General features: G+C 35.4%; 1 protein-coding gene across 3 annotated transcripts in view; it reads right to left on the bottom strand.

Annotated features, from left to right (window-relative positions):
- The window catches only part of LOC114653621 (V-set and transmembrane domain-containing protein 2A), a 254,282-nt gene extending 240,644 nt beyond the window's left edge, over positions 1-13,638 (bottom strand). Inside the window, exons 1-2 of one of the 3 annotated variants that reach the window (XM_051929089.1) lie at positions 13,071-13,638; positions 11,492-11,658 (exon numbers count right to left, since the gene is read on the bottom strand). In XM_051929089.1, coding sequence (XP_051785049.1) covers positions 11,492-11,658; positions 13,071-13,149 — 246 coding nt within the window. In that variant the 5' untranslated portion in view covers positions 13,150-13,638. The remainder of the gene's footprint in view (positions 1-11,491; positions 11,659-13,070) is intronic. The other 2 variants (XM_051929090.1, XM_028804036.2) reach the window with 2 other exon arrangements.
- Positions 13,639-13,859: the final 221 nt, after the last annotated feature.

The following is a 13,859-nucleotide window of genomic DNA, read 5'->3' as shown; positions in this document are numbered from 1 at the left end:
TTGACCGGGGAGAGGGAAGTCTGGGCATCTCTGCTCAAGCTGCTGCCCCCGCGACCTGATCTCAGATAAGCAGAAGTTGATGGATGGATGGATGGATGTACTGTACATATAATAATACAGTTTCGGATTTCTGAATAAATTGTCCCATGTTTTTGGAAAGAATCAACTTAAAAAACATTTGCACTATCAGAGATAGAAAATGGTTGCTTCACTGTGTATCTGAAAAAGTAAAAAAAAAAATGGTGAAAAATTAATTCAGTCATGAAAAGTATGAAACAAAGAAATTCAACTTGGGCATATAAATGCGTTTATAAATGTCTTTTCAGTTTTAAGCCATGTTTTTATTTCAGTGATTCATAGATATAGTATAAAGAGTTCATTGAACTACAGTATAATGAAGAATACAGTACTAACTACATGCTGCAGTTTAGAATTGGCATATTAAGCAATCCAAATCACAAAGCTACTGGAAATGTTTAATAAAACAGAGGCATTTCTGCATGGACCTCATACAGGTGACTAAATATTACTGGCTTGATATAGTCAGACTTTTCTCTCCGTTCTGGAATCAGACTTCTCAGTCAAGGTTGGATTCTCTGTCTTTGCATATATATTTGAGGGGTCATGGGACTTTTCTAATCCTGTCTAAGTCTGTTATGTGAACTTGAGAAAGACATGGTAGTATCTTGTTGAATGCTTCTGTTTTCTAGAGCCATTTCTGCATATTTTTTCATCACTGGATTTGTGAGATTTGTGTTTGCCTAGTTGGCATTAAGTTAAGTTTGTTTAATGTGCCTGTTGGACTCTGAAATAGGTGAATCTTGTCTCCTCTCCGCTTCATGTTTTAATGGACAGGATATCAAGTTGTAACTATTGTTTGGAGAGTATCAACTTCAAAAATTTAAGAATTGCATCTTTGTTGTTTGCAGAGGATATTGTCCTCTTGGCTTGACTATCACATGACCTCTAGTGCACACTACATTGGTTCACAGTCGAGTGTGATGTGGTTGTGATGAATATCAGCACATCCAAGAAAAAAAAAAGTGTCTTCTCTTCAGGTCAGGGGTAAACAGTTTGCTAAAGCATAGAAGTCCAATTTCCACAGGTTCTTGTTCCCAAGTGAAGAAAGACGTAATTGTGAGACTGAACAATGAATTGTTGCAGTAAAAGCAGTTTTGTAGATGTTGTACAAGACCACAGAAGTGAAGAGGAAGCTATATCCTTTATTTACCAGTCAGATGCCTATAGGAATGAGATCCCTAACACAGTTGGTTCAAATGAGTTCTGCACAGTGTTGTTAGGCTCTTTCACATGACTGTTTAAGGACCTCAGTAGCATGGGAGACATCTCTTTCTCTGGATCAAGAACAGTTAGTTCAGATGGCTCGCCGGAAAAAAGTCTCGTCCCAAGATTTTTTATATAATAGAGAGATATACAGTACTTCTGTTTTTTGTGATTATGATTAAATCCTTGTTTTTTGTCACATTAAAACCCAATAGTGTGACATTATTTGATTGTTGTGAATTCCTATCACTAGGAATTTTCAAAGGTTTCAAAATTTTTGATTACTTGTGATTTGTGTTGTTATACTGATGCTGAATCAAATTGTTTTGACATTGTTAATGAAAACCAGGACTACCACATTTAATAAAAGTATTTACCCAAAAGCTGTAAGATACTTGAATTTGAACATCTTGACACATGATGATTGTTTTAAGTCTGCTTGTGCTAAAACTAGTGGTTTAAGCAATGTTGGGGAATAGGGACTACTTTTGTCTAATTTTTTTTTTATATTTCTGAAGATGTTTTCAATTCAATTAAATCCTTTGCAAAGGATGATTATATGGCAATGAAATAAAACAAAGTAAATTAAAGTTACATTATTTTATTCTGGGTATACTTCATGTTTTGTTTATTTTTTTATTTTAATGCAAGTAATATTTGCACTAAAGATATGTATTTGTTAGCACTTTTTAGTAATTATGGGGATTTATAGCTTTAAGCTTCTTCTCTATATATATAAAATTTCAGTCTGTCTGTCTGTCCGCTTTTCACGAGAGAACTACTTAAAGGATTTAGATTTAACAGACCAAGGGGAGGGGGCGGGGCCTTCCTCACTCACACACCAACCTCAGGGCGTATCTTACATCTGCTTAGCTAGCGAACGAGAGAACTACTTAACAGATTTAGATCGGGCTTTTTTCTAGAATTTGCTTGAACATTCTGGTTGATTTTGCAACTTCTCTCATTGCGCTAAGAATCATTGTTCACTTGCAGGACCGATATATTCACGCTAATCCGAGAAAGAGGCTGCAGGCCTTGGGGTGCGTGATATCAGGAGTAGAGCGCTATCCTGTTTCACTTAGGTAAATCATTCTTTGTTTTTAAGGTGTGAGGATATTTAGTTTTTTCAGGTTTATGTACTGTACATTTTGGTTGTTTTGCTTGAATAATGGTTTATTCTAAAACTGAATCAAGTATAATATTAAAAGTTATGACAGTATAACTATATAAATTATAGAAAATATTCTGTAAAAATAATTTGTAAGAATAATGAACACAAATGGAGATCCACAAGATTAGATGCTAATGAACAATACAATAGTGTGTATTAAGTTCTCTTCTATTTTAAACCCTAAAAAACATGAAATTTAGGTGTTACTATTGGCAAAGATTCAACTAGTAGTTATCTCATTTCTACACTATGAACCATATTTTCCACTTTAGAAATATTACAAAAGTAAGATTATTTAATTTAATGCAGTACTTTGAAATGTTAATTTATTTATTTGTGTAAAGCACAATCAAATAGAATTCTACTCAAGTGGGATCAATTAGATATTACTCTAAAATCAATTGAAGTTTATTTAAAATGTGTCAGCAAGGACTGTAACTGGCAGTAAAATATTTAACTTTTCTTTAACTACAATATTGGTTTCCACTTACAGTACTATGCTTGACATATAAAATCCCAAACGTATTACATACTCCAAAGCACACTATTATCACAAGATCATTTTAATTAGCCATTTAATAAGTTTAACTATCATTTTGATTGGCTGTTACTAATTCCTTCTCATTCTCTTTCTCAAGCTAGAGCTGTGCAATACAAATTAGTGTCACTGCTGCATTGATCAAGTTACCTCTAATGATCTTGGAATGAGACTTTGAAGTTGATCAGTTGTCACCAATGATAGACTGAATGTTGGACCTTCACTGCATTTCACTGGCATTAGCAATATTTGCTTACACTGTGGTGTACACTGCCATGCCTATAGTGGGGCTGGATATCCTGCTGAAAAAGACATTTGAAATTCGGAACAATAATTTTGTTTCTTTAATACTGTATAGGGTTCTGGGCTTATAAATGAAGGTGTACTTTATAAGAATTTATTAGTATTTATGTCTCATTTATTAGTAATTTGGATGAATTTTCTTTGCATTTCATTAAAAAGGTTAATGATACTAAAGTTTAAATGTCAATTAAACAGTTTCATCTTTCTCTCCCTGTCACTGCTGAACTACTCTAGATTATGAATAGCATAAAATACTCCACCAGCTAAATTTGTTAAAGTGGTGATAGCTACTATTAGTTGTTACATTTTGGCTTTTGTCTTCTGTGTTTCAAAATATATAAATACGAAAAATGTTTTTAAAACCATTTAAACTAGTATTCAATCAATACGAATCCCTGAAATTGTGATGAGTAATAATTCCAGTAATTAGGCTTTAATCAGATATCTCATGAGAACAGGTCACTGGCATCAGATGCATTGTTTCTGAAAGCATACTGTGCACAAGGTGGGAAGATGAGACACCATTTATAACACCAGGAGTTGAGAAAAACACCTGTTTATTCATTTACACTTGTCATAAGTCTACTATATTGATGTATTTCATCATACCCGGCAGAAAGTATGACTCATGTTCTTTTAATGTTCTGAAAATTGTAACAGAAAGCATTAATATGGACAAAACATATTACAAATCAAGAATGTGTTGTACCCAAAACTGTAAAACATATTTCATCTAGTATATGTAAAACTACCTAAGACTGCCTTCTAAATGGTAAGAAGGTATGGTTTCTTACAAATTAGACACTGGCCAATCACAAAACTATTAATTGCAATATACTGAAATGCATGTTTGCAAACAGCTGTGCTCCAGTTTCCTCCTACAGTCTAAAGACATGCAGGTTAGGTGGCTTGGCAATTCTAAATTGGCCCTAGTGTGTGTGCTTGGTGTGTGTGTGGCGCCCTGCCCGGGATTGGTTCCTGCCTTGCGCCCTGTGTTGGCTGGGATTGACTCCAGCAGACCCCTGTGACCCTGTGTTCGGATTCAACAGGTTGGAAAATGGATGGATGGATGGATGCATAATTTGGTGCCTGCATCCTAAGAAGCTCCTAATGGCATTGTAAAAATTTACCAGCACCTAGATTTTATACACTTTTCTTCACTCTCCTGTAAACATGTCAGCTGAGATGTAGGCTGTTTGCACAGTTCGTGTGTACACTTGTATTATATATGCCCTCATTAAGTTGCTCTATTAGCACTGGATTCATTGAATGTGCCAAATCAGTCACAGAAACCAAATGCTTTGGGAATATGACTTGTCAGATATTAATTCTGTGATGCACAGGAGACCTCCAAAAATAAAGAGATATCCATTTATGAGTGTAACTAATACCTTTAGGTTACTGTTCCCTAACAGTGCATTACAGTGTTAAATTCCATCTTTGAATACAGGTATGAATGGTAGGGAGTGGTTTCTCTATAGAACAGAGTGGCAAATATTGATTTTTGATTTTGATTTCTTTTTATTTGATATACTTTATAAATCCCCTTTGGGGGGTGAGAGCGCAGGCTCAGCCATTGTACAGCACCCCCTGGAGCAATTTATGGGCCCAACAGAGTAGGATCCCTTCTGACGGTAACAGGATTTGAACCAACAACCTTTCAGATACCAGCGCAGATCCTTAACCAGAAAACCTTCACTTAACATGCATACTGAATGTTTAACAATGTATTTTTTATAATTGTTTTTTTTCATGAATGCCCAAAACTGCAAAGTTGAAAAAAGTGTGACACCTATTTGAACATATGACATACAGTAAATAGTACCTACAGTAGTAGTAACACTCATTTTTTTAACCATACACTTCAGGGTTTAAGTAGATCCATTTATTCATTATTTTTTTTAATAAAAAGGTCATGAACAGAAAACCTTCAGCAAAATTGTAAATATTCTGCACTATTTCAAAAAATTGGAATGATCAACAACACCCAATAGCAGTCCACTAAAACTATGTTCAGCTTTAGGTAATGAAGACTACATATAATGCTTCAAAAACTTCATTACTGAAAATGTTCTGCATTGGCTTGAAAATTCATATAGCTAGGTAACTAATCACTTGTAATTCCAACCCATAAGCATTGCGAGTTGTTTTGAAAGAGTTCATTTAGCCTAAAATGACTTTATGTGTAGGGGTACTAAATAAAGCCAGACAGAATTATATGGACCGTTCAAGACAGTAAAAGTCATTCTTTAGGTGATACTGTATATGAACACTGGACCTATTCTTCCTGTTGCTTAAGCACCAGCAAGCCTCTTATATATTATTTCTGTGTATTGTATGTTTAGTATCTGTCTATCTATCTTAGTATCTATCTATCTATCTTAGTATCTATCTATCTATCTATCTATCTAATAATTCTGTTAAAGCTGATATTATATACACATTTTACAGCTTTACACATTTTTTATGAGGACAACACATACAGTAGATCTATATATATCTTTTAAGCTTAGTGATTAGTATATGTTACCTGCCTTGCATGAGTGCAGTCAAGGCATAAGCTGCTGGATACCCCAAAAGTATTTAAAGTTAGACAGATTAAAGAGAAACATTTTAAATACTGACCCCTTACAGGTGACATGCAGCATTGATGTTCAGCTTTCAGCCCAAGCCAATGTTGAACAACCCATTATTTTCATTCCAAATTAAATTATAAGCTACATAAGAAAATTGTGGTGTAATTCTGTGTAATTCCACTCCAAAATATGATTTAAAATGGCAATTCCACATTATTCTTAAAATTAAATATACTGTATTTTTCATATTCCCCAGACTACACAATTGAAATTACTCATAAATATGTTTGAACTTCTCAGTCCATGTTAACTGCAGCTTGTGTGAAACATAGCACTGATAGGTATGAGCATTAGACTACCATTGTCCCAATGAAATGGTTGCTTACAGTACTGGGTTTAAAATACAGTTGATCATCTATAAGGTTTTATACAGTCGTGCACACACTTATATTGCAAACATTTGACTAGGAAAATCTTAAACTAAACTCAACTTTCTCATTCAGGGTTCAAATCTTATGGAATGCTCTTCCATTAGAAATAAACTCTGGACTCAAGAAATTGTTTAAAACATTAATTAGCATTTTACTGTTTTAGTTTTCATTTAATAATAGTACTTTGTTGAAAGACTTCAGTTTTGTTTATATTTTATATTTCATTCACAGCTTTTGTATTGTATTTTAAAATGTCTAAAGTGCTCTGAAAAATATATTAAAAGTACTAAATAAATCTTACTATGGTGATAATATATATTATGAAAGAGTAGCCAGCCACCTTAACTCTTCATTTCCACAATCACTAAAGTCCATTAAATGATCATTTTATTATACTCAGTCACCCTCCCAAAACTTGAAAGACATATATTTTACTTCATGAACAATAACAATTTTTTCATCTGTTATGACTTTAACAAAAAAGCCCATTAATTCACACATTCCATGCATTGCCATAAAGCATTGTACAAAGAAATTAGCATTACAGTACAAAATGACATACTGCATTGCAGTTACATATTATTTTATACACTGAAATCTGTTACAACTGTTCAAATAGTGAATGCTTTAATTTTTCAAAATATCAAAAAATTCACCATTTATATAATTACTCCATGGATTCTTCAGTTTTAAAAGTATGACAATGATGCAATTAATGAATCCTATAATATTCCTTATATATCTTAGTTCTATAACATTCAGCCTATAATATAGTGATTTTTGATGAAGAGTTAGAACATTTGAAGTATAAAAGTCAATTTTCCTCTGCAGCTAAAAATGTTCATAATGAATGAATGCGCACAAGCAGAAAGCATTTTTGATCAAATGGATAAATAGGCCTCTCGCCTCATAAATCTCTTATGAAAGCCAGGCTTTCACAGAAGAAGTAATTCTCTCACTTTATTTTATATAAGGACTTAGTGCCAACCTGCTTTAAAATGAATTTTGCAAATACAGGATATGAGCAGCTCTCAAATACACTAAATGAGTAGAAGCACCTGTCTCATTGAATAATTTGTTCATCAGTCTGACAAAAGAAATAATACAGAGATGTCATAACTCACAGGAAAAAGTGTATTGTCAACAGTGGGCTACATTAAGTAAAAAATATAATAAATGTTAATTTTTGCTTTCACTGATAATAGATGAATGCATGGACAACATCTATTATAAAACTCTGTTTTACTTGCCCTTCATAAATATCATGGGCACAGATGTAATGCTTACTGCCTTATTGTAAGAAGAATGGACTTCACATCATAGGAGTTCCTTACATGTAGTATGTGTGTTCTCCCATTGTCTGTGGGGGTTTCCTCTGGGTACTCTTGGCTGTACCCACAGTTAAAAGACACGCAAGTTAGGTGAGTTGGTGTAGCTAAATTGGCTCTAGTGTGTGTTTGCATGTGTGTGTGTTACTCTGCAATGGATTTGCTCACCCTGTCCAGGTTTTGCTTTTGCCTTGCACACTATGATTTCTGGGATAGACTCCAGGAGATCCAGTCCTTTATAAGTGGGTTAGGAAGATGACACTCTAAGATTTACTGCAATTTTGCAATAAAACGATATATATACTGTAAATATATATAAACTATATACAGTATATATATATATGATATATATATACACACACACAGTACTGTGCAAAAGTTTTAGGCAGGTGTAAAAAAATGCTGTAAACAAAGAATGCTTTCAAAAATGGAAGTGTTAATCATTTATTTTCATCAATCAACAAAATGCAGTGAATGAACAAAAGAGAAATCTAAATCAAATCAATATTTGGTGTGACCACCCTTTGCCTTCAAAACAGCATCAATTCTTCTAGGTACACTTGCACACAGTTTTTGAAGGAACTCGGCTGGTAGGTTGTTCCAAACATCTTGGAGAACTAACCTGAGATTTTCTGTGGATGTAAGCTTCCTCACATCCTTCTGTCTCTTCATGTAATCCCAGACACACTCAATGATGTTGAGATCAGGGCTCTGTTGGGGCCATATCATCACTTCCAGGACTTCTTGTTCTTCTTTACGCTGAAGATAGTTCTTAATGACTTTGGCTGTATGTTTAGGGTCATAGTCCTGCTGCAGAATAAATTTGGGGCCAATCATACGCCTCCCTGATGGTATTGCATGATGGATAAGTATCTGCCTGTATTTCTCAGCATTGAGAACACCATTAATCCTGACCAAATCTCCAACTCCATTTGCAGAAATGCAGCCCCAAACGTTCAAGGAACCTCCACCATGCTTCACTGTTGCCTGCAGACCGCTCTCCAGCCCTTCGACGAACAAACTGCCTTCTGCTACAGACCAAATATTTCAAATTTTGACTCATCAGTCCAGAACACCTGCTGCCATTTTTCTGCACCCCAGTTCCTATGTTTTCGTGCATACTTGAGTGGCTTGGCCTTGTTTCCACGTCGGAGATATGGCTTTTTGGCTGCAACTCTTCCATGAAGACCACTTCTGGCCAGACTTCTCCGGACAGTAGATGGGTGTACCTGGGTCCCACTGGTTTCTGCCAGTTCTGAGCTGATGGCACTGCTGGACATCTTCCGATTTCGAAGGGTAATAAGCTTGATGTGTCTTTCATTTGCTGCACTAAGTTTCCTTGGCTGACCACCGCGTCTACGATCCTCAACGTTGCCCGTTTCTTTGTGCTTCTTCAAAAGAGCTTGAACAGCACATCTTGAAACCCCAGTCTGCTTTGAAATCTTTGTCTGGGAGAGACCTTGCTGATGCAGTATAACTACCTTGTGTCTTGTTGCTGTGCTCAATCTTGCCATGACATGAAACTGTCTTCCACAACCTCACCTTGGTAGCAGAGTTTGGCTGTTCCTCACCCAGTTTTAAGCCTCCTACACAGCTGTTTCTGTTTCAGTTAATGACTGTGCTTCAACCTACGTGTGACATTGATGATCATTAGCACCTGTTTGGTATAATTGGTTGATCATACACCTGACTATAATCCTACAAAATCCCTGACTTTGTGCAAGTGTACCTATAAGAATTGATGCTGGTTTGAAGGCAAAAGGTAGTAACACCAAATATTGATTTGATTTAGATTTTTCTTTTGTTCGCTCACTTTGCATTTTGTAAATTGATAACAATTAACAATCATTATTTATATTTCTGAAAGCATTCTTTGTTTACAGCATTTTTTCACACCTGCCTAAAACTTTTTCACAGTACTGTATATATAAAAAACAAACTAAATTTGACATCAAACTGATTTCTCATTAAAATTTAAAGTAATCAGTTAATTTTTCAAAAAAGGAATTTTAAATCTTCAAAATTTGTAAGCCAAAACTTGTATGACCGACTGACTAAAACTACAATTCCGTGTTTCTGTTTTTATTAAGCAAAATGTTCCAGACCTATTTGGTGTTAAATTAGAGATTGCCAAGTTTTCTAGCATTTCCTTTTAGGATCTTCTCCTCGACTGTATATTTGTGTTTCAAACAATTATTATTTAGAGACAGATTCACCCTTTAAAGTTTTTTAGTTGTCTAATTTCTACTTTAACTGTACATCGTGTGATTCAGTTAGAAATTTAAAATATTGGGTTGTTGTAGCCCCCAGGTTGGTTGATCAAATTACAAACAAGAATGAATCAATATATATTTGTATATATTTCATAGCTTTCTGCACACAAGATTTTCTTTATACACATTACTTATTTACAATTACAAATCACCTCCATGCTAATGTGTGTTTTCTGAACCATTGGTTTCATAAAAAAACGACTGCAAATTCTTACAAGCACAGTGATACCGAGTCTGTAAAACCCTGCTTTAGAGTCTCCACAGCAAAATCACCATGGTTAAATTAACAAGTGTACTATGAGCACCATTTCTGTATAACCATTTTAAAGGGTTACTATGACACGATTTTAAACTGGCAAATTTGCTCCGTACTCAGAAACTTTGCAGTTCATTTGACAGACGTTCGTCACTGATTAAATACGTAATCAGGCCAACCAATTTCTTTATCAAAATGTCTGCCAATTAATGCTTATGTTGATATAAACTGCCCACAAACAATTTGTGTAGATCGTAAAAGTTTCTTGCAAATGGTGTCACTAAATAAACGCGTAAATAAAGCATGAGGTAAACTTTTTATTCTTGACGATAACTAAAGAACCTCAATAGACTCCACCCCACTGCGACCCAGCACTGAACTAAACCGGGTCCGAAGATGAAAGGATAGACAATTGTTAGAACATCTCTTAAAAAATGAATGCGACGAAATTCCAAAGACTCCAAAGATATATAATCATGGAAACTGCCGAATCAGCATCCTCCAAAAGGTCTTTCAGGATCTCCAGTTATTGAGACTTATGGCAAATATAAAAGACACTAGTCGAAAAGGAAGATGGGCGGTACCTTGACGCAATGTTCGTGCTCACGTCGTATAGCTCTTGAACACTGACAAGCAATCAAAACCAGGCACTGTTGGGAGCACGCCCGTTCTTCCCAAAGCAGCCAGGATTTCATTAGGGTAGACTAGACCGGCTTTTCCATCTCTTTCTGAAGATATCAGCAAATTAGGGTGATCGGTGCCTCTGAATTTCCCAGTTTTTTTTTTTGCCCTGCGGTGCATTCGACCCCAATCGAGGACTGATTCTCGAATACCCAGACAGTCAAAGGTTTCTCGCAATACTTAATTGAATATATGGTTTCTTAAAAATGTATTAATTTATTTACAAAAGAGGTCTACTAACAAAAAGTAAAGAAGTAAATGAGAAGATTGCTTTCATTAGCATATTGGGGTTTCTAAAATTAAGTTTCCATAGTCTAGTGAATGCAATAAATATATATGCGGTGGGCTGGCGCCCTGCCCAGGGTTTGTTTCCTGCCTTGCCCCATGTGTTGGCAGGGTTTGGCTCCAGCAGACCCCCGTGACCCTGTGTTCGGATTCAGCGGGTTGGAAGATGGATGGATGGATGGATGGATATATATATATATATAGTAAACACGCGGTCGCAATATATATTCAGAACGTAAATCAAACTATGTATGGTTACATCAACCACTTTTCTGTACACACACTGATATATACAGTGTATTAATCTAAGTATGTAGCATTATGCGCATATACTAACATGGGTAAAAAAAAATTGTATCAAATACCTGAGTCCCAGTAACCTCTTCACTGTTATTTTGCTCATCAGGAATTCTTATAAACCACCACTGAATCTCCAGATAGACAGATGACAATCCACTTTGGAAAGCGCATGACATCTCCACGTTTTGGCCTTCTTTAGCTGTCACATTTGTAGGCAGTTCAGTAAACTTTGCTGTATGTGACAAAACAAGTACGTCTTACAAGTCATGCATTACACTTTAAAATAAATAGGCAAAACTTTTCACATTAAGTGCCTATACCAAAGCTGAGAAACGCCCTTTATCCTCCGCATTTGGATTCTATCACAAGCACTCAATTTAAAATAACTCTTGTATAGCTCTAATCCAATTACTAAGGCAACATCGGGAATCTTTATAACGACTGGGGCATCTCTATAAATGCTTCAAAAATCACCTCCTTTTTCATAGTTAAAATGCGCACACACAACTACAAGTCGAAAGATTCACGATTACACACTCGGATACACATCAAATGTGGTGGATCTGGCAGATCATATCAATAAATAATCCCACGTGGGGGTAGTTACATAAATAAATATTTACACTGTAATTTAATTAGATTACTTCAATGTGTAATAAGCATATAGCTCCATTTCCTCAAAATCGAGAGTAACGTTTTTACCGAGATCCCAAACAAGACTGCAACAGACAGGAAAGTTTTATTTGATTCTTTATTCTTAAAGAAAAATGCGCCACAGGTTGGGAAGTAAAGTGCTTGATTTTCATCAGTCCATAAAATGAAAAGTGCAGTGTTCCAATAATCACGTGTTAAGAAATAAATCTGTATATTCACGCAAATTTGAGTTTCTTTTCAATATCGAAACAATGAAACTGTACAAAATTGGAGTCTTAATATAAAATGTGGAGTATATTCATGCCTTTAAAATAGCTATGCACCTTCGACATATTTTTTTTGGCATAATACTATACTTAAACTGCGTCATATAGCAAACAAACCTGGAAGGTTATTAAACGCAACAGCTCACATAGCTGGATTCACTTTTAACAAAATAACACGCATAGCACTTTACCTTATTTTAGGTAAAAATACGTGTAAGTGGCATAATTATTAGCTTACATTCCCATGTATGATAAATGCACTTTGGTTCAGTGCCTTTAAATGAGCAAACAGTCCTACTGCAGTCTTCAAAAGATGAAAAGCATCACGGTTTCTGCAGATGTGCTACTTAGGATTCTGGTCTCGATCTCTTTCTCTCTCTCTCTCTTTTACTCGTTTTTTTTCCAAATAAGTTAATCTTTTGAATTCATCGATAACTACCTGAAAAAACGAAACTTAACGATGCAGCAAATGCTGGTTACACCAAATGAATGTAGTCATTTAATGCAACAATTGCATCTTTCAGCTGCATTCAACAGTTGAGTGTGCACATTTTCCAGTTACAAACCTTTCCGATTTACATCACCTTAAGTAAAACATCAGACCACACTCAAGTTAAATCTCAAATCTCTTCTTTGTGAAGAAATATCTAAACGAGAGGCTCCTTCCGATGCTTAACGTTTTTATACACTAAGCTAATAAAGATGTATTTCAAATGTTACCCACCATGCGAAGAAAATACAAGCTGAATGCAGAAACTGGCAAAGAAAAGAAATCCAACACAGTCGTGAAAGCTCCACATCATTCCCCACGAATAAAAAGGTGAAAATGTCACATCGGGTATTAAAAGTCACTCTTCCGAAACAGATCGAAGAAATGAATACCAGAAAGATGTCGCTCTTATGTAAAGCTTGACCGCCAGATCTGTGGCATGTTTCTGGACAGTCTACAGTTAAGAAGTTGTATACAGGGACCCAGTTGTTAAATAAGATGAAATAAACGGTACATCTGCAATAGATGCGCTCAGGGTATTGTGAAATACAAAATCATAAGCGACGCTCCTTAGCTCGTTATACGTGACAACCGATTTGAGCGTTGAGAATCTGCAGCTTCTTATTTCCTTGCTTACGGTGGACACTGAGTGTCGCACGATGGGCTGCGATTGTTAATCTTGGAGAAAACAGAAGATATAGGTGCCTGTTTGCATCTCCGTGTGTGCGCGTGTGTATGATAATTCGGAAGGCAGAGAGCGAGAGCAAGAGAGAGGGAGAGAGAGAGAGAAAGAGCGATAGAGACCGGGTGGGGGAGTTGCTGAAGTGTGCGGATAGAGGAAAAGGTAGCGGGGGGTAGTTTAGTCTTCAGAAAGCAGTATTTATGTTTTTTTACAATTTGTTATATCGCTTACTTAGCGTTGTTTCAACAATACTAGTTCAGCTTTTATTGGTTATGCCCATATATATATATATATATATATATATATATATATATATATATATATATATATATATATATATA

Source organism: Erpetoichthys calabaricus, chromosome 6 (genome assembly GCF_900747795.2).
Source record: "Erpetoichthys calabaricus chromosome 6, fErpCal1.3, whole genome shotgun sequence".
In the NCBI taxonomy this organism is placed as follows: Eukaryota; Metazoa; Chordata; class Cladistia; order Polypteriformes; family Polypteridae; genus Erpetoichthys; species Erpetoichthys calabaricus.
The sequence above is the reverse complement of the archived record's forward strand: the minus strand, read 5'-3'. Positions and strand labels throughout refer to the sequence as shown.